Source organism: Macaca thibetana, chromosome 16, assembly GCF_024542745.1.
Source record: "Macaca thibetana thibetana isolate TM-01 chromosome 16, ASM2454274v1, whole genome shotgun sequence".
In the NCBI taxonomy this organism is placed as follows: Eukaryota; Metazoa; Chordata; class Mammalia; order Primates; family Cercopithecidae; genus Macaca; species Macaca thibetana.
In genome coordinates, this window is record NC_065593.1 from 46,191,436 (window position 1) to 46,212,019 (window position 20,584).

Below are 20,584 nucleotides of genomic sequence, written 5' to 3' on the forward strand. Positions count from 1 at the left end.
AGGAATCAAGGGACTGTGAGTGTAAACCCTGAGGATTCTTTGGGTCTTTCCTGAGATGTTGTTTTTTTTTTTTTTTTTTTTTTTTTGGAGACGGAGTCTCGCTCTGTCGCCCAGGCTGGAGTGCAGTGGCCGGATCTCAGCTCACTGCAAGCTCCGCCTCCCGGGTTCGGGCCATTCTCCTGTCTCAGCCTCCTGAGTAGCTGGGACTACAGGCGCCCGCCACCTCGCCCGGCTAGTTTTTTGTATTTTTTAGTAGAGACGGGGTTTCACCGTGTTAGCCAGGATGGTCTCGATCTCCTGACCTAGTGATCCGCCCGTCTCGGCCTCCCAAAGTGCTGGGATTACAGGCTTGAGCCACCGCGCCCGGCCCCTGAGATGTTTAAAGTGAAAAATAATCGGCCAGGCTCGGTGGCTCACGCCTGTAATCCCAGCATTTTGGGAGGCCAAGGTGGGCGAATCACAAGGTCAGGAGTTCGAGACCACCCTGACCAACATGGTGAAGTCCCGTCTCTATTAAAAATACAAAAATTAACCGGGCGTGGTGGTGCGCACCTGTAATCCCAGGTACTCAAGAGGTTTAGGCAGGAGAATCACTTGAACCTGGGAGGCGGAGATTGCAGTGAGCCGAGATCGTGCCACTGCACTCCAGCCTGGGTGAAAGAGACTCAAAACAAACAAAAAAAATAATAATAAGTCTGGCTTTAGAGCCTTTTTTTTTTTTTTTTTAAGAGGGAATCTCGTTCTTGTCACCCAGGCTGGAGTGCAATGGCGCAATCTTGGCTCACTGCAATCTCCGCCTCCCGGGTTCAAGCGATTCTCCTGCCTCAGCCTCCCCAGTCGCTGAGATTACAGGCATGCCTCTACACCTGGCTAATTTTTTGTATTTTTTTTTTAGTAGAGGCAAGGTCTCACCGTGTTGGCCAGGAAGGTCTCCAACTCCTGTTGCAGTTGGATCAAGTGATCCACCCTCCTGGGCCTCCCAAAGTGCTGAGATAATAGAAGTCATCCACCCACCAGACCTTTCCTGGCTTTTAGAGTTTAATGAATTTACAGTGATGGAATGCAGACCTGAAGGATAATGACCAACATTTATGGAGAGTTAAAAATTGATTTGTTTTGAGACAGGGTCCCACTCTGTCACCCAGGATGGAGTGCAGTGGTGCGATCACAACTCACTGCAACCCCCGCCTCAGCCCTCCGAGTAGCTGGGATACAGGCATGTGCCACTGTGCCCGGCTAATTTTTGTATTTTTCTGTAGAGGCAAAGTTTCACCATGTTGCCCAGGTTGGTCTCGAACTTCTGGGGTCAAGCAATCCTCCTGCCTCGTCCTCCCAAAGTGCTGGGGATTACAAGCATGAGCCACCGTGTTTGGCCTAAAAATTATTTTTTTTTAGCAGACATTTATTTATTTTATTTTATTTTTTCGAGACAGAGCCTCACTCTGTCGCCCAGGCTGGAGTGCAGTGGCCTGATCTCGGCTCACTGCAACCTCTAGCAGACATTTATTGAGAGTTCAATATGTGGCAGGCACTTTGTATACTTTGGTTTTATTCCTCTCAACACTCAGTGAAGTAGTAACTATTATTATTATTATTATTATTATTATTATTGAGTTGGAGTCTCTCTCCATCCCCCAGGCTGGAGTGCAGTGGCGCGATCTCGGCTGACTGCAAATTCCGCCTCCTGGGTTTATGCCATTCTCCTGCCCTTGCCTCCCAAGTAGCTGGGACGACAGGCTGCCCCCCACCACACCCAGCTAGTTTTTTATATTTTTAGTAGAGATGGGGTTTCACTGTGTTAGGATGGTCTCGATCTCCTGACCTTGTGATCCCCCCGCCTTGACCTCCCAAAGTGCTGGGATTACAGGCATGAGCCACCGCGCCTGGCTGTAGGTACTATTATTAATCTGGTCTGATAGATGGAAAAATAGGCTTACACGGGTTCAGTGAATTACATGGGGTCACACTGAGAGCAAGTCGCATAATTGGAACCGTAAACCAAATCTGACTTCTGAGAACAAGTACTAACCACTACGTGACACTCCCACACTTGTATTTTACCTTGTACTAATTATGGTCCCTTGCTACCTGTTGCCCCTACCCCCTCTTCCCCCCCCTTGAGAGGGAGGCTTGCTCTGTCACTCAGACCGGAGTGCGGTGGCCTGATCTCAGCTCACTGCAACCCTGCCTCCCAGGTTCAAAGGATACTTGTGCCTCAGACTCCTGAGACTACACCACGTCTGGCTAATTTTGTATTTTCAGTAATTCCTACCTCTCAAGGTTTCCCTGAGGATTAAGTGTGGTATTTCCAGAAGCTTTTGTAAAGTGTGGGCCACCATGCCCAGCTGATTTTTGTATTTTTATTTATTTTATTTATTTATTTACTTTGAGACGGAGTTTCGCTCTTTTTTACCCAGGCTGGAGTGCAATGGCACAATCTCGGATCACCGCAACCTCTGCTTCCTGGGTTCAAGCGATTCTCCTGCCTCAACCTCCTGAGTAGCTGGGATTACAGGCATGTGCCACCACTCCCAGCTAATTTTGTATTTTTAGTAGAGGTGGGGTTTTTCCATGTTGGTCAGGCTGGTCTTGAATTCCCGACCTCAGGTGATCCACCTGCCTCGGCCTCCCAAAGTGCTGAGATTACAGGCGTGAGCCGCTGCACCCGGCCTGATTTTTGTATTTTTAATAGAGACCGGGTTTCACCCCGTTGGTCATGCTGGTCTCGAACTCCTGATCTCAAGTGATTCACCCCCCCTTAGCCTCCCAAAGTGCTGGGATTACAGGCGTAAGCTACCCACACTCCCTCTTAACAGACATACATACACACGTGTACACCCTTGGGGCTCTAGACAATGTATTTTATGTGAATCCAGCACAGGGCATGGCACAACTTAGGCACCACATGAAGTGAAATGAATCAATATAGTATATTATGCAGATTTTGCGTTTTGTTGGTATAGTGTTTTATCAGCATAATAAAGATGCCAGAATATCTATAAAAGGATACACAAGGCCGGGAGCGGTGGCTCATGCCTGTGCTCCCCGTACTTTGGGAGGCTGAGATGGGCGGATCACCTGAGGTCAGGAGTCCGAGAACAGCCTAGCCAACATGGTGAAACCTCGTCTAAACTAAACATACAAAAATTAGCTGGTCATGGCGGCACCTGTAATCCCAGCTACTCCTGCTGAGGCAGGAGAATTGCTTGAACCCGGAAGACAGAGGTTGCAGTGAGCCGAGATCGTGCCATTTCACTCCAGCCTGGGCGACAGAGTGAGACTGTCTCAAAAAAAAAAAAAAAAGGGATACGCAAGAAAACATTAACAGTGGTTGCCAGCTGGGTGTGGTGGCTCCTGCCTGTAATCCCAGCACTCTGGGAAGCCGAGGCGTGCGGATCACTTGAGGTCAGGAGTTTGATACCAGCCTGGCCAACATGGTGAAACTCCATCTCTACTAAAAATACAAAAATTAGCTGGGTGTGGTGGCAGGTACCTGTAATCCCAGCTACTTGGGAGGCTGAGGCAGGAGAAGCGCTTGAGCCGGGGAGGCAACACGCCACTGCATTCCAGCCTGGGCAACAGAGGGAGACTGTCTCAAAAAAAAAATAAAATAAAATAAAAAAGACTCCAGAATTTTGCTTGATTATTATTTATTCAGTAAGGTGGTCAAAGGTGAGTTTGCTTGGTAACCTTGTACAAAGAAAAACACTGTTCCATAGCTCCTCTATAGCTACAGAATGCAGAGGCCCAGAGGTGGCTCATGGGGTGAGGGGATTCTCAGTGTGTCTCACCACTGGACCATTATTTTCCAGTACAAGGTCTGGTAGTGATGGGGCAATGAACAGAAAGCCCTTACTTTAGATTCAGATGGAGGTTCAGGTTTTTAATCTGCATCTCTTACCTTCTTTGAAGCCTATTTTTGCAGCCTATAATTTGCAATATAGAATAGTGAAAACTCCTACCTCTCGAGGTTTCCCTGAGGATTATGTATGACATTTCCAGAAGCTTTTGTAAAGTGGCAAGGACTGTACGAATAATTGGCACCTCACTTGCCAGTGTATCTTCTCCCCACTCCAAGCCTTTGCTCATTTTTCCTACTTGGAATACTCTTTTTTTTTTTTTTTTTTTTTTTTTTTTTTTGAGACGGGACGGAGTTTCACTCTTGTTGCCCAGGATGGAGTGCAATGGTGCGATATCAGCTCACTGCAACCTCTGCCTCCCGGGTTCAAGCGATTCTCCTGCCTCAGCCTCCCAAGTAGCTGGGATTACAGTCATACACCACCATGCCTGGCTAATTTTGTATTTTCAGTAGAGATGGGGTGTCTCCATGGTGGTCAGCCTGGTCTCGAACTCCTGACCTGAGGTGATCCGCCCGCCTTGGCCTCTCAAAGTGCTGGCATTACAGGCATAAGCCACCACTCCCCGCCGGAATACTCTTTACCTCTACCATATCCTAGGTAGGGAAATCCTAGTTGTTTAACCTCTATGAACCTCTGCTCTTCATCAGCAAAATTGAGAAAATAATAGTAGCTACTAAGATCATGTGATAATGAATGTATAAAATGCCTGGTCACTGGAAATGTTCAATAATTATTAACTTTTTTTTTTTTTTTTTTTTTGAGACGGAATCTCGCTCTGTCGCCCAGGCTGGATGGAGTGCAGTGGCCGGATCTCAGCTCACTGCAAGCTCCGCCTCCGGGGTTTACGCCATTCTCCTGCCTCAGCCTCCCGAGTAGCTGGGACTATAGGCGCCTGCCACCTCGCCCGGCTAGTTTTTTGTATTTTTTAGTAGAGACGGGGTTTCACCATGTTAGCCAGGATGGTCTCGATCTCCTGACCTCGTGATCTGCCCATCTTGGCCTCCCAAAGTGCTGGGATTACAGGCTTGAGTCACCGTGCCCGGCAATAATTATTAACTCTTATTATTTATACTCATTCTTCAAGGCTGGCTATAATATTACTTTTGCTGCTAAACACACTTCCAGGCATATTATTATTATTATTTTTATTTTTAATTACTCCCTCCTCTGGTTCTCATGGCTGATTACTCATACCTTTATTATAGCATGCGCTACTTTTTATTTTAATGGTTTTTTTTTTTTTTTTTTTTTTTTTTTTTTTTTGAGACGGAGTCTCGCTCTGTCGCCCAGGCTGGAGTGCAGTGGCGCGATCTCGGCTCACTGCAAGCTCCGCCTCCCGGGTTCACGCCATTCTCCTGCCTCAGCCTCCCGAGTAGCTGGGACTACAGGCGCCCACAACCGCGCCCGGCTAATTTTTTGTATTTTTAGTAGAGACGGGGTTTCACCGTGGTCTCGATCTCCTGACCTTGTGATCCGCCCGCCTCGGCCTCCCAAAGTGCTGGGATTACAGGCGTGAGCCACCGCGCCCGGCCTATTTTAATGGTTTTTTACTCATCCCTCTGGCCACTAGATATGACCTCCTCCTTCTGGGCAAGAAGCATGGGGGCACCTATCTTTCTGTCACTTGGACCTGACATTCAGTGGGTGTTGCTTAACTGGTGATCAGAATGCAAATAAGAACATGGTAGCCAGCTGCCCTTCCCCTGGCCATAGATCTTATAGTTTTTATCTAAAAGCATGTTTAGAGGCCAGGTGCAGTGGGTTATGTCTGTAATCCTGGCACTTTGGGAGGCCGAGGTGGGTGGATCACTTGAGGTCAGGAGTTTGAGGTGAAACCCCGTCTCTACCAAAAATACAAAAATTAGTCGGGCGTGGTGGTGTGTGCCTGTAATCCCAGCTACTTGGGAGGCTGAGGCAGGAGAATAGCTCGAACCCGGGAGGCAGAGGTTGCAGTGAGCAGAGATCCTGCCATTGCACTCCAGCCTGGGTGACAGAGTGAAACTCAGTCTCTCTCTCTATATATATATATGTATGTATGTACATATGTGGAGACAAGGTTTCACTTTGTTGCCATATATATATGTGGAAACAAGGTCTCACTTTGTTGCCATATATATATATATATTACACATATATATATATATATATATATGGAGACAAGGTCTCACTTTGTTGCCTAGGCTGGTCTTGAACTCCAGCCTCAAATGACTGTCCTGCCTCAGCCTCCCAAAGTGTTGGGATTACAGGCGTGAGCCACTATGCTTGGCAGCCATATATCTTAGCATTTACTTCTTCCTCCTCTGCTATGCTTATTTTTCCTTCTTTTTTTCCCCAGTGCTCTCATTTTAACAGTACTATACCTATTACATTTCCAAAAAGGCTGAGCCAAGTTTGCACAGAGAACCTGCAAGTCAGGGCCTGAAGGGCTGCAGGGGATGGCAGCCGCTTAAAGGACCAGTTTACCTCTGGGAGGCCTCTAAGCTGGGGGAGAGAGGAAAGGCCAGACAGAGGCAGCAGAACCTAAGCTTCTGCTTCTTAGTTCAGTGCTCACTTTTTCAAGGCCAACACTTAGCTGCTTTCCCCTGGCCCCTTGGGCAGAGGGCAAACATATGCATCCTTGGAGCCACTCCCATGCCTTCAGGTAATTGACACAACTGAGTGGGCCTCCTTCAGGAACCTGGATCAAACCTCTATCTCCTTAGCACCGACTCCCCTGCATTGGGCTGTCTCTTGGTGCAACAAGGTTTGGTAGCACCTTGCTCATGGCACCTAGGCAAGTGCCCTCCACCTGACAGGCGTTAACAAGTGTCCTGGGGTTCCGGTCACTGCTGTGCCTTAATCGTCTGAGAAGATACACTATGAAGATCCTTCTCCTTCCCTTCCCTAAAATCCTGGGTCCCATGGCCCTCTGGGGTAGACCTCCAGGGCCCAGCCTTTTGTCTTGGTTAAATGCCAGGGATAAATGAAAAATAATTCCCACCAGGTCATAAACTTTACACTAAAGAGAATAATCAGAACTTGGACTAGATGTTTTGAAGCTTCTGATTATAACATCTGTTTTTGTTTGTTTTTTGTTTTTTGAGATGGCGTCTCGCATTGTCACCCAGGCTGGAGTGCAGTGGCGTGATCTCGGCTCACTGCAACCTCCGCCTCCAGGGTTCAAGCGATTCTCCTGCCTCAGCCTCCCGAGTAGTTGGGATTACAGGCGGCCGCCACCACGCCCAGCTAATTTTTTGTATTTGTAGTAGAGACTCGGTTTCACCATGTTGGCCAGGCTGGTATTGAACTCCTGACCTCGTGAATCACCTACCTTGGCCTCCCAAAGTGCTGGGATTACAGACATGAGCCACCGCGCCAGCCATGACATCTGTTTTTAATAATTTAATAATATCTGTATTATATTATCCCGTTGATTTCCTCTTTTCCACCATTGCTGAACTCTTAAGGTAATGGTTGCTAATTGTTTTCTGCTCACTATTCCTCTGAGAATATAATGAATACAATGGATCCTCTCCCAAGAACAATGCATTGCTGTATCCACTCAAAATATTTTACACTAAACAAAATGTGTAAAATAAAAATGGTCTCATCTATGGACCAGTCCATAGACCTTAGATAAAGAACCTTAATGATAAAGTTCTTGGACTAACTAGCCTGGTAGGGGGTAAGGAAGCATTCTTCCCTGACTCTCCAGGACCCCCTGGGCCCACCAAGCACATTCCCAATCCTGCTGACTTGAGTTTATAAATGCAGCCATTCCAAGGCTGTTTGGAGCCCTTCATGAAGGGAAATTCTTTTTAAATTGTTATTATTATTATTATTTTTTGAGATGGAATCTTGCTCTGTCACCCAGGCTGGAGTGCAGTGGTGTGAGCCTGGCTCACTGAAAGCTCCGCCTCCTGGGTTCATGCCATTCTCCTGCTTTAGCCTCCCGAGTAGCTGGGACTACGGGTGCCCGCCACCACACCCGGCTAATCTTTTTGTATTTTTAGTAGAGATGGGGTTTCTCCGTGTTAGCCAGGCTGGTCTCGAACTCATGACCTTGTGATCTGCCTGCCTCGGCTTCCCAAAGTGCTGGGATTACAGGCGTGAGCCACCATGCCCGGCCAGTTTTTATTATTATTTTTAAAAACCGGAATATTTATTGCATGACTAATGGTTGAAATTTTTTTGTTTGTTTTTTTTTGAGACAGAGTGTCGCTTTGTTGCCCAGGCTGGAGTGCAGTGGCGCGATCTCGGCTCACTGCAGTCTCTGCCTCCCAGGTTCAAGCAATTCTCCTGCCTCAGCCTCCCAAGTAGCTGGGACTACAGGCATGTGCCACCATGCCTGGCTATTTATTTATTTATTTTTTTGCATTTTTAATAGAGACGGGGTTTCGCCGTGTCAGCCAGGATGGTCTTGATCTCCTGACCTCGTGATCCAGCCGCCTCGGCTCCCAAAGTGCTGGGATTACAGGCTTGAGCCACTGCACCCGGCCTAATGGTTGAAATTGTTAAGATGACTCAGATGCTTCCACAGCTGCCCTTTTGGGTTTAGGTGTTTCTTCACGAAATCCGTGCCTGAATCTGGTATACAGCTTTTAGGTGCCTTATTCGACCGGTCCCAGTGAGCATTTCATCTTTGAGCCTTGGCACTCCAGTTATACATCCTCTTGTGCTTGGCAAGGTAGCCACATTTGCCACAGGTCGACTTCTCTTTTTCTTTTCTTTTTTTTTTTGAGACGGAGTCTTGCTCTGTTGTCCAGGCTGGAGTGCAGTGGCACAATCTTGGCTCACTGCAACCTCCACCTCCCAGGTTCAAGAAATTCTCTGCCTCAGCCTCCCAAGTAGCTGAGATTACAGGCGCCTACTACCGCTCCCGGCTAATTTTTTGTATTTTTAGTAGAGATGGGATTTCACCATGTTGGCCAGGTTGGTCTTGAACTCCTGACCTCATGATCCACCCACCTCAGCCTCCCAAAGTGCTGGGATTACAGGCGTGAACCACCGTGCCTGGCCTGCCACAGGTCAACTTCTGAAGGTAGTAGGCCTTAGAGCCATAGTGGTGGCACGACTTGTGTGTCTTATTGCAATGCTTGCCAAGCGATGATGTTCCCTTCATCTTGCTTCTGCAGCCGAGACCAAAGAGCAGGAAATTCTTACCATCCTCTTGGCAAAAACTGGATTCCTGGAATTTCACAGGAAAGATAGGGCAACCACCTTCCCTGGGGGCTGCTTCTTGATTGCCACTGGAGGTAGTAGGAAGTGAGCTGGTAGGAAGCCAGCTGTGCCATTCTGTTTGTGTAACAGCATTAGCAGTTAATCCATTGCTCCCTTGGTGAAACATCGGTCACTAGTTCAACCTCAGTTCCATTTCCTCTTCGGCCATGAGATTCCTGGGCTCTACTTCAGGTTGTCACTGGCTTGCTGTGGGCAACCTTGAGGGAGTTTCTTAAGGTGAAAAGGCTGAGGAGATGCAGCAGATTGTGGTAGACCAGTAGCTCTCAACTGGGCATGGTTTTGCCCCCCAGCCAGGGGGCATTTGTCAATATTCTGACATTTGGCAATTTGTCACAACTTGGGTGGGGATGTCAGTTACTGCTGGCATTGAACGGGTAGAGGTTAGGGATGCTGCTAAACATACGCTACACAAGGGAGTCCCCTCCACGACAATGAATTATCTGGCCCCAAATATGCCAAGGTTAAGAAGTCCTGGAGTGGAAAGGCCATGATTATATAAGTGTCAGACAGATTGGGATTCGAATCATTGGCATGCTGTATGACCTTGGGCAAGTCACGACACTTGCGCAAACCTCAGATGAGTCAGCATAAAGCTAAGAACACAGATTCTGGAGTTTGAATCCCAGCTTTACTAACCAGCTCTGGTTTAGTAGAATTTAGGCAGATGCCTCACCTCTCTGAGCCTCTTCATTTGCTTGCTTATCTGTAAACTGACTTATTCTGTAGGGATGTTGGAAGTTAATCATGGAAAGTGCTTAGCATTGTGTATGACACACAGGTACTCAAATGTTAGCCCATGTTATTACAACTCACCAGCCTTTTTCCTCTGGGAACTTCTATAGCACAGAGCTCATGTACCCACATATACAATGATATAGGGCATGGTGTACTTATTTCTACTCTGTTGGTGCCCCAAACTCCTTGAGGGCAGGGACGTTAGGATTAGATTTCTTTGCTTCCCCTAAGGTCCCTAGGAAGATGTTTAAATACCTACATGACTGTCTTTAAATTGCATGTAAATGGAATCCAAATTTTCTGTATGTTTTAACTCTTTGCTAGTTGCCTTTCAGTTAGAAAGTGTTCTTAACACCAATTAGATATTTTCTTGGTTTCACTATTTCACATTTTGCAGTTGAGGTATAAGGTTTTCACAGAATGGATCCCACTTTTAAGTTACTACTCCCTTTAAAGCCATCCAATTTGAGACAGACCATGTTCCCAGCTTCTTTGCATGAGTTCTCTGTCCGTGGCTTTCTCCTGCAAGGACTTAGAGAAGCAGCAACTGTTGATATGTCAACTTAGCTAATTTTACATGGGTTATCAGTCCCACTGTAGCCAAGAGCAGCAAGACTGGTGGGCATAGACTTTAAGAACTCAAGGAAGATGCTGGACGAAGCTCTCAATGGAATTCATTCATTGGCATACACCCCCAAATCATCTTTTTTTTGAGACGGAGTTTTGCTCTTATTGGCCAGGCTGGAGTGCAATGGCGTGATCTCAGCCCACCACAACCTCCACCTCCTGGGTTCAAGTGATTCTCCTGCCTCAGCCTCCCAGGTAGCTGGGATTATAGGCATGCACCACCATGCCTGGCCAATTTTGTATTTTTAGTAGAGACAGGGTTTCTCCATGTTGTACAGGCTGGTCTCGAACTCCTGACCTCAGGTGATCCGCCTGCCTCGGCCTCCCAAAGTGCTGGGATTACAGGCGTGAGCCACCGTGCCTGGTTCCAAATAGTCTTTTATCCCTAGCAAAACTAAGATGATAAATTCTCCAAGAACTAGGATTGTGTACTTTATCTGCTTTAAGAACATTTAGATACTCTGAGAAAGACTAATTGATAGTGAAAATGAAACCTACAAATGGGGCTAAACACAGGCAGACAGAAGCCTACCTTTCACCTGCTATACAACTTCTTTGGGACCAAGTTTCCCTTTCTGCGCCACCTTTTTTTTTTTTTTTTTTTTTGAGACGGAGTCTGCTCTGTCGCCCAGGCTGGAGTGTGGTGGCGTGATCTCAGCTCACTGCAAGCTCCCCCTCCCGGGTTCACGCCATTCTCCTGCCTCAGCCTCCCAAGTAGCTGGGACTACAGGCGCCCGCCACCATGCCTGGCTAATTTTTTTGTATTTTTAGTAGAGATGGGGTTTCACAGTGTTAGCCAGAATGGTCTCGATCTCCTGACCTCGTGATCCGCCCGCCTCAGCCTCCCAAAGTGCTGGGATTACATCTGCGCCACCTTAATTGTTGTGTGACCGGAATGAAAATAGATGGGACCAAAAAAAAAAAAAAAAAAAAAAAGGAAATAGATAGAACAGGCCGGGCGCGGTGGCTCAAGCCTGTAATCCCAGCACTTTGGGAGGCCGAGACGGGCGGATCACGAGGTCAGGAGATCGAGACCATCCTGGCTGACGCGGTGAAACCCCGTCTCTACTTTAAAAATACAAAAAACTAGCCGGGCGAGGTGGCGGCGCCTGTAGTCCCAGCTACTCGGGAGGCTGAGGCAGGAGAATGGCGTGAACCCGGGAGGCGGAGCTTGCAGTGAGCTGAGATCTGGCCACTGCACTCCAGCCTGGGCTGGCAGAGCGAGACTCCGTCTCAAAAAAAAAAAAAAAAAAAAAAAAAAAAAAAAGAAATAGATAGAACAACACTGCAGTTAAGGTTTAAGCTGGCCTGAGGGGAGAAATCCCCAATCTGCCATTTACCACCTCTGTGATACTAGATAAGTTATTTTGCTTCCCCAAACCCTGGGTCTGTCATTTGCAAAACAGTTTTAAAGTTGTGTTTATAACTCTTAGGGTTGTGTAGGTAATGAATGTAAAATGCTTGGTTCAAATTAAGCCCTTCAAATTATTAATTTTTAGTAATTTAACCTATTAATATACAGTATATTAATTAACCTATTAATATAATTGCTTATTAATATATAGTTGTGTGTTGGCCGGGCGCGGTGGCTCAAGCCTGTAATCCCAGCACTTTGGGAGGCCGAGGCGGGCGGATACGAGGTCAGGAGATCGAGACCATCCTGGCTAACACGGTGAAACCCCGTCTCTACTAAAAATACAAAAAAGAAATTAGCCGGGCGTGGTGGCGGGCGCCTGTAGTCCCAGCTACTCCGGAGGCTGAGGCAGGAGAATGGCGTGAACCCGGGAGGCGGAGCTTGCAGTGAGCCGAGATCGCGCCACTGCACTCCAGTCTGGGCGACAGAGCGAGACTACGTCTCAAAAAAAAAAAAAAAAAATATATATATATATATAGTTGTGTGTTAATATTAATATACAGTTGTGAATATATGTATTAATATACAGTTGTTACAGTTATCCTTTGGTATCTGTGGGAGATTGGCTCTAGGACCTCAGTGGATACCAAAATCCCCAGATGCTCAAGTCCCTTATATAAAATGGTATAGTATTTGCATATAACCTATGCACATCCTCCCATCTACTTTAAATCATCTCTAGATTACTTATAATACCTAACACAAGGTAAATGCTATATAAATAATTGCTATACTGTATTGTTTAGGGAATAATGACAAGAAAAAAGTCTGTACATGTGCAGTACAGACACAACCATTCACTTTTTTTCCTGAAGATTTTCTGCCTACTGTTAGTTGCATCCACAAATATGGAACCCATGGATACAGAGGGCCAACTGTACTAAATCTGAAGGGAAAAGGCAAGAATCTCATTACTCAGACAAACCCACATCCTCCTGGGAGAACATGAGAACCCTCTGTGTTCTTACAGTCATGGCAGTGCTCCTTCTCAGCCTGGAGGAGTTCCCAATCACCAATGGTTGACCAAATTCCCTCTCCTCACCCTCTACCAAGGCCCTCCTGAAGGTCAAAGGACAGAAGCACCGACAGGGGTTTAGAGAAACGTTGTGTTTAATGGTAAAGCTTAGTACACCCCAGCACCAGGAATGGCGTGGAGTCGCAGCGGCAACAGGCAGGTGACCCCCACGGAGCCTCACATGGCGAAGAGGATGAGGAAGGCGACCATCAAACAGAAGAGCCCCATGGCCTCAGACAGGGCAAAGCCCAGAATGGCATAGGAGAAGAGCTGCTGCTTGAGAGATGGGTTCCTGCCAGGGACAGAGATAACTGCCAGTTGAGGGAGAGGAAGGGGTGAGGGGAGGGGAGGGCATAGGAGGGTGAGGTGAATGGGGAGTGGAGTGTTACTCCTGGGAGAGGGCCTAGCCTGCACAGATCCTGGGGATTTGGATGGACAAGCAGAGTGGACCAACCTGGTAAGTTTAAGTGAGCCAGGCTGGACACATGCTTTCTCTGGAGAAACTATGATGTAGATGAAATCAACCTGAAGGCTCCTTAAGGGAGATTCTTCAGCTGAGGCTTCCCCAAACGGTGGAATTTCCAGTGGGAGATGCTCCAGGCCACCCAAACTTACCTGGCATAGCCAATGATCAAACTGCCAAACACCGTTCCAATGCCAGCCCCTGAACCAGCCACACCAACTGTGGCTGCCCCAGCACCAATAAACTTGGCTGCTGTGTCAATGTCCCGGGAGACAACACTGGTCTGGAACTCCCGTCTGGCCACCTGGAGTGGGAAGCTGCTGTAGGAAGGCTAGAAAGAGAAGCAAGGCAGGCAAGATAGCAGAGAGATAGTATGGCATAAGGAAAGGTGGCTGACTCTACCTCCCTCACCCCACCCACCTGAGCTCTGAAACTGTTGGCAAACTGCCTGGTAAATGCAGAATACTCTGATTGCAGAGTATGCTGGGAATTAGTCTTCGGGTCTGTTGTCAGACAGGACTAGGGAAATTTCATGGGTTAGGCAGACCTCACAAGGCTCACCATGGGGGACTTAGAACTATTAAAGCACACAGATTCTCCAACTCTCCTCCCACTTTGGTCTAAAGACAACTTAACCTGAAGGACCCCTGTCTGGGGACATTCCTTGATTTTTAAAAAATTAATGAATGAATGGGGTTTTTTGAGTCAGGGTCTTGCTCTGTCACCCAGTCTGGAGTGCAGTGGCACAGTCACAGCAGTCTCAACCTCTGGGATTAAGCAGTCCTCTCATCTCAGCCCTGGAGTAGCTGGGACTACAGCCACATGCCACCACACACGGCTAATTTTTATATTTTTTTGTAGAGATGGGGTCTCACTGTGTTGCCCAGGCTGGTCTCGACTACTGGGCTCAAGTGATCGTCTCGCCTCAGCCTCTCAAAGAGCTGGGATTACAGGTGTGAGCCACCACCCTGGGCCTTGGGAACATTCCTAAGAGGGCTATTCCTCCCTTACCTGTTTAGATGAATTCACTGGGCTATTCAGGAAGGAGGCAGACACAGGCCTGATTAGACCCCTGGTACAGCGGATCTGTAAAATCAGAAAGCCACATCCTACCAAATCAGTCAAGGAAAAAAAAACCCTAATTGCTGAGCTGTCAAAAATGACTACAGATTTCATGAACAGAATAAGTTCAATGTATTTCAAGGTCAATTTATTCCTGTTTCTATCAGGCCTGCCCCAGAGACAGCTGTCTTGATAGCTTGATGTAGTCAGCAGTGGCAACCTTCACCATTCAAAACCATACCAAAGTTCACTCCTTTGGGCACAGCCTTAATCGGTTTTCCAGAATGGAACAAGAACCCACACTAATACCAAAGCAGGTACAGTAAAGGTTTATACCCAGATCACCGAGTAATCAGATGGGGGAAATTTTATTCCGCTAAAATACACTCACAGCTGCATACCCTAAATGGAGTGGGCCAATCAGCCCTGGAAACCGACTGGAATAGCCATCCAGGAGAGCCATCTGTAACATGGCGTTTTTGAAATACTTTTTAGTGAAGTGGTTCTCAAACTTGGCTGCACAGTGGAATCATCTGGAGAAGTCTAAAAGATACAGATGCCTGGGTTCCACCCCCATTCCCAAACTCTGATGCAAATGGTGTCTAAGGTGCAGCCTAGGCATCAGGATTTTTAAAAGCTCCCTGGATGATTCTAACACGCAGCCACTGTTGAAAACCACTGTTTTAGTGGGCTGTCTCTATGGCCAAGCCAGACTGGGGATAAAAATCAAATCCAGACTCTCTGACCACATTCCAAAGCCAAGATAGCTTGGTTCACAGGCCTAGAAGTTACCTTCATCACATCCTACAGCCACCTCAAAGAGCCTACATCATCAGGACGCCAAGTTCCCCTGGGTTCATTCATTAAACACTGATGGCGCCCACACCATACACCTGGTACTACAGAGCACCGCGGCGCGGCAGCTTACCAGAGCTGGAGAAATGAGTAATGCCCCGGTAGTCTGCATTTTTTCAGTCTGCAGAGGGGAAAAAAAAGTAATAATTATCCCATTGAGAGCCTGGTTGTTTGCTTATAGTGACGACCTTTGGTCGTCCCCTTCACCCCCGCCCGTCCTCCCTAGACCACTCTTTTCCTTGCACCGTGCCCCAGCTGAGGAGGGCATTAGAGGTCAGAGGGACAGAGCGGCGGGTCTTCAAGGGAAAGTCATGGAGATCGGAAGTCAAGGAAAGGGGTCCAAGCCCCAGGAGGGAAATGTTGCGAAAGGGAATGGTCTCCCAGGAAGACTGGAGGCGGACACTGGGCAGGTGTCGCGCAGGGTCCTGCCCATCTTACACAGCAGTCGTCGACCCGCCCCAGCCGAGGCAGTCAATCGTTCATTACCGTTGGTAACTAACATTCATTGATAAGGCCATATCTAGATTGCCATCGCTTCTCCCAGCTCTGGGGGGAAATACCCCTCCCCACTGCCCAGCCCACAACCCTGCCTATGCTGGCTCCCGGTCCCAAGTCACCTGCACTCCCACTGCCCTGCAACCCCTGCTCGGCCCACAGCGCTCGCCGGGCTCAAGGTGACAGACTCACCTCCCAGCTTTAGCCCTTGGTCTCAGCTCTCAGCTTCCCCCACCCACGTGTCCTAGACCTCCTCCATTCTCATTGGCCGTAATGTCCCCGCGTCCCCATTGGTTTGCGTCATCGATTCCTCCACTCTTACTGGCTTTCCGCAGCTGCTTCCTCTCTCTCCACAGGAGCTTCGTGGCAATTCCCGCCTCCATGCGGATAGAGGCTGGGCTTTACTGCGAGATCTGGATTACGATTGGCTGATCCCTGAAACGCTCGACCATAGAGTTGGCGGGACTCAGAGGTTCCATAACCTCGCGCACAAGATGGCGACCAAGGTGGAAGCTGAAGAAAAAGGCGTGGAAGAGAGGACGGGACATGTGACGCAGTCAGACACATGACTTTGGCCCCGAGCCTTCATTCGGGCGCTTGGGCCATGGGGCGCGTTGCATATTGGGATTTGTAGTTGTGCTGGGGGGGCCGCCCCAAGGACAGCTGAGATCCCGCGAGACATTCGAGGCCTGGAGAGCCGACGCCTTTGCGGTAATTCCCACTGTGGAGATTTGTGGAAAGTCCGCTTTAGCCATGGAGAGTAAAGGCCGGCTGGAAAGTCCCCAAGCGGTGAGCGCAGTTTTGTGAGCCTCAGCCGGTGTTCAGCAGTCATGGACTAGCATCCAGATGGCTTTCTAAAAAATTTGTTGGGCCGGGCGCGGTGGCTCACTCCTGTAATCCCAGCATTTTGGGAGGCCGAGGCAGGCGGATCCCCTGAGATCAGGAGTTCGAGACCAGCCTGACCAACATGGTGAACCCCTTTCTCTACTAAGAATACAAAAGTTAGCCGGGCATGGTGGCGCGTGCCTGTAATCCCAGCTACTCGGGACGCTGAGGCAGGAGAATCTCTTGAACCCGGGAGGCCGAGGTTTCAGTGAGCCGAGATCGCGCCACTGCACTCCAGCTTGGATGACAGAGCAAGATTCCGTTTCGGGGGAAAAACAAACAAAAAATTGTTTATTTTGTAAAAACAACACTGAAAAGATGAAATAATATCCCTATAGAAAAACGAGCAAAGGATAGGAACAGGCAATTCACTAAGGAAGAAATATGAATTTCAGGAACGAATGTCAGCCTTCCTAATCAAAGAAATATAAGTTTAAATGCACCACTTAGTATTGCTCAAAACAGCAGAGTTCTTTTTATTAATGTAAGCCACACTCTCTCCTATATTGCTGGTGAGAGGGTGAACTAGAAAACCTTCCTTGAAAGCAGTTTGGCAATATTTATTTTTATTCGAAGGCTATGAATGGGCCATCCTCTTTGACCCAGTAATTCTTGAGTAACTGAGAGCCTTTAAGCTCTCCATCCACTTTCATCTAGTAATATCACTTCTAGAAATTTATTTTAAAGAATCAGAAATGCAGATTCTTTTAAAAAGATGTGCATTTGCAGAGTTTGTCGAAATTGGAGACAAGTAAATGTACCACTGACAGTAAAAGGTGAAATAAGTTATGATATTTTCACTTAATGAAATAAGCAGAAATAAAACGGGAAATAAAATCGTATTTTTTTTTTGAGACGGAATCTCGCTCTGTCGCCAGGCTGGAGTGCAGCGGCGCGATCTCGGCTCACTGCCAGCTCTGCCTCCCAGGTTCACGCCATTCTCCTGCCTCAGCCTCCCGAGTAGCTGGGACTACAGGCGCCCACCACTACGCCCAGCTAATTTTTTTGTATTTTTAGTAGAGACAGGGGTTCACCGTGTTAGCCAGGATGGTCTCGATCTCCTGACCTCGTGATCCGCCCGCCTCGGCCTCCCAAAGTGTCGGGATTACAGGTGTGAGCCACCGTGCCTGGCCATGTTTTTGAAGAATATTTTATTTTTATTATTATTTTTTGAGACGGAGTCTCAGTCTTGCACAGACTGTAACACAGTGGTGAGGTCTCTGCTCACTGCAACCTTTGCCTCCCGGGTTCAAGCAATTCTCCAAGTAGCTGGGATTACAGGCGCACACCACCATGCCCAGCTAATTTTTGTATTTTTAGTAGAGAAGGGTTTTCACCATGTTGGTCAGGCTGGTCTTGAATTCCTGACCTCGAGTGATCCGATCGCCTTGGCCTCCCAAAGTGCTGGGATTACAGGCATGAGCTACTGCGCCTGACCTTGAAGAAGATTTTATATTGATAAATGTTTTTTTTTTTTTTTTTTTTTTGAGACGGAGTCTCACGCTGTTGCCCAGGCTGGAGTGCAGTGGCGCGATCTCGGCTCACTGCAAGCTCCGCCTCCTGGGTTCCCGCCATTCTCCTGCCTCAGCCTCCTAAGTAGCTGGGACTACAGGCGCCCGCCACCGCGCCCGGCTAATTTTTTGTATTTTTAGTAGAGACGGGGTTTCACTGTGGTCTCGATCTCCTGACCTTGTGATCCGCCCGCCTCGGCCTCCCAAAGTGCTGGGATTACAGGCTTGAGCCACCGCGCCCGGCATGATAAATGTTTTATAATGCAAAACTATGCATAGAATTGTGAAAAAATACACATGGAAAAAGAATGAAAAAATATTAAAAATTAATAGTTAATTCTAGAGGGTGTAATACATTGATTTATGTTTTTATGAGTATGGATACTTTATAATAGAAAAATACTTTAAAATTACACCAATCTGGCAAGTCACAAATCTAGACTCTTAGGAAAACTTTTTTTTTTTTTAAATAATTTTTCTTTTCTTTTTTTTTTTTTTTGAGACGGAGTCTTGCTCTGTCACCCAGGCTGGAGTGCAGTGGCCGGATCTCAGCTCACTGCAAGCTCCGCCTCCCTGGTTTACGCCATTCTCCCGCCTCAGCCTCCCGAATAGCTGGGACTACAGGCACCCACCACCTTGCCCGGCTAGTTTTTTGTATTTTTTAGTAGAGATGGGGTTTCACTGTGTTAGCCAGGATGGTCTTGATCTCCTGACCTCGTGATCCGCCCGTCTCGGCCTCCCAAAGTGCTGGGATTAAAGGCGTGAGCCACCGCGCCCGGCCGTTTTTTTTTTTTTTTTTTTTTTTTTAAGAGACAGGGTCTCACTCTGTTGCCCAGGCTCGAGTGCAGTGGTGCAGTCATCCCTCACTATTATAGCCTTCATCTCCTGGGCTCAAGCAACCCTCCCTCCTCACTCTCCCAAGTATCTAGGACTACAGGTGGGATCTTGCTATGTTGTCCGGGCTGGTCTCAAACTCCTGGCCTCAAGGATCCTCCCACTTCAGCCTCCCAAAGTGTTGGGATTACAGATGTGAGCTACGTGCACCTGGCCAGAAAAACATTTTCTTTTTTTTTTTTTTTTTAAACAGAGTCTTGCTCTGTTGCCCAGGCTGGAGTGCAATGACACGATCTCAGCTCACTGCAACCTCAGCCTCCTGGGTTCAAGCAATTGTCCTGCCTCAGCCTCCCGAGTAGCTGGGATTACAGGTGCACGCCACTATGCCTGGCTAATTGTTTTGTATCTTTAGTAGAGATGGGGTTTCACCATGTTGGCCAGGCTGGTCTTGAACTCCTGACCTCGTGATCCGCCCACCTCGGCCTCCCAAAGTGCTGGGATTACAGGCATGAACCACTGTGCCCAGCACATTTTCTTTCTTTCTTTTTTTTTTTTTTTTGTGAGTCTCTTTCCCTTAGACTGGAGTATAGTGGCGAGATCTCGGCTCACTGCAACCTCTGCCTCCTGGGTTCAAGCGATTCTCCTGCCTCAGCTTCCCAAGTAGCTGGGAGTACAGGCACCCACAACCACGCCCAGCTACTTTTTATATTTTTAGTAGAGACAGGGTTTCACCATATTGGCCAGGCTGGTCTCAAACTCTTTACCTCAGGTGATCCTCCTGCCTAGGCCTCCCAAAGTGTTGGTATTACAGGCGTGAGCCATCGCGCCTGGCCTGTTTTTTTTTGTTGATTTTTTGTTTTTTTTTTTGTTTTTTGTTTTTTTGAGACAGGATCTCCTTTTGTGGCCCAGGCTGGAGAGTGCAGTGGCTCATGGCAACCTCCACCTCCTGGGCTCAAGCAATCTGCCTCAGTCTCCTGAGTAGCTGGGACCACAGGTGTGTGCCATCAAGCTTGGCTAAGTTTTGTATTTTTTGAAGAGACGAGGTTTCGCTATGTTGCCCAGGCTGGTCTGATACTTTTGGCTCAAGTGGTCCACCTATCTTGGCCTCCTAAAAGTGCTGGAATTAGAGGTGTGAGCTTCCAATCCTGGCCCAAAGCATACGCTCTTAATGATTCTGTAAAACTGAGGAACCTATGAAATAGGATTAATACTACCTACTATCTTGCAGAAACATGAAATAAAATAGATGCCAGGCACACGTTGGTGTTCGGTGAATATTCCCTCTCTGTTATTACTCTAGAACAAGTTATATTTTTATTTTTATTTTTTTATTTTTTATTTTTTTGAGACGGAGTCTTGCTCTGTAGCCCGGGCTGGAGTGCAGTGGCCGGATCTCAGCTCACTGCAAGCTCCGCCTCCCGGGTTTGCGCCATTCTCCTGCCTCAGCCTCTCGAGTAGCTGGGACTACAGGCGCCCGCCACCTCGCCCGGCTAGTTTTTTGTATTTTTAGTAGAGACGGGGTTTCACCGTGTTAGCCAGGATGGTCTTGATCTCCTGACCTCGTGATCCGCCCGTCTCGGCCTCCCAAAGTGCTGGGATTACAGGCTT

At 47.8% G+C, this 20,584-nt stretch overlaps 1 protein-coding gene across 3 annotated transcripts in view; it reads right to left on the bottom strand.

The window, feature by feature from the left end:
• Positions 1 to 12,948: 12,948 nt before the first annotated feature.
• Positions 12,949 to 20,584, bottom strand: part of ATP5MC1 (ATP synthase membrane subunit c locus 1) — a 73,633-nt gene continuing 65,997 nt past the window's right edge. The window contains exons 2-6 of one of the 3 annotated variants that reach the window (XM_050765716.1): positions 15,939 to 15,979; positions 15,325 to 15,372; positions 14,346 to 14,420; positions 13,487 to 13,665; positions 12,949 to 13,163 (exon numbers count right to left, since the gene is read on the bottom strand). In XM_050765716.1, the coding sequence (XP_050621673.1) occupies positions 13,049 to 13,163; positions 13,487 to 13,665; positions 14,346 to 14,420; positions 15,325 to 15,363 (408 nt within the window). In that variant the 5' untranslated portion in view covers positions 15,364 to 15,372; positions 15,939 to 15,979 and the 3' untranslated portion in view covers positions 12,949 to 13,048. Of the gene's footprint in view, positions 13,164 to 13,486; positions 13,666 to 14,345; positions 14,421 to 15,324; positions 15,373 to 15,868; positions 15,980 to 16,068; positions 16,266 to 20,584 lie in introns of those variants that run through there. The other 2 variants (XM_050765718.1, XM_050765717.1) reach the window with 2 other exon arrangements.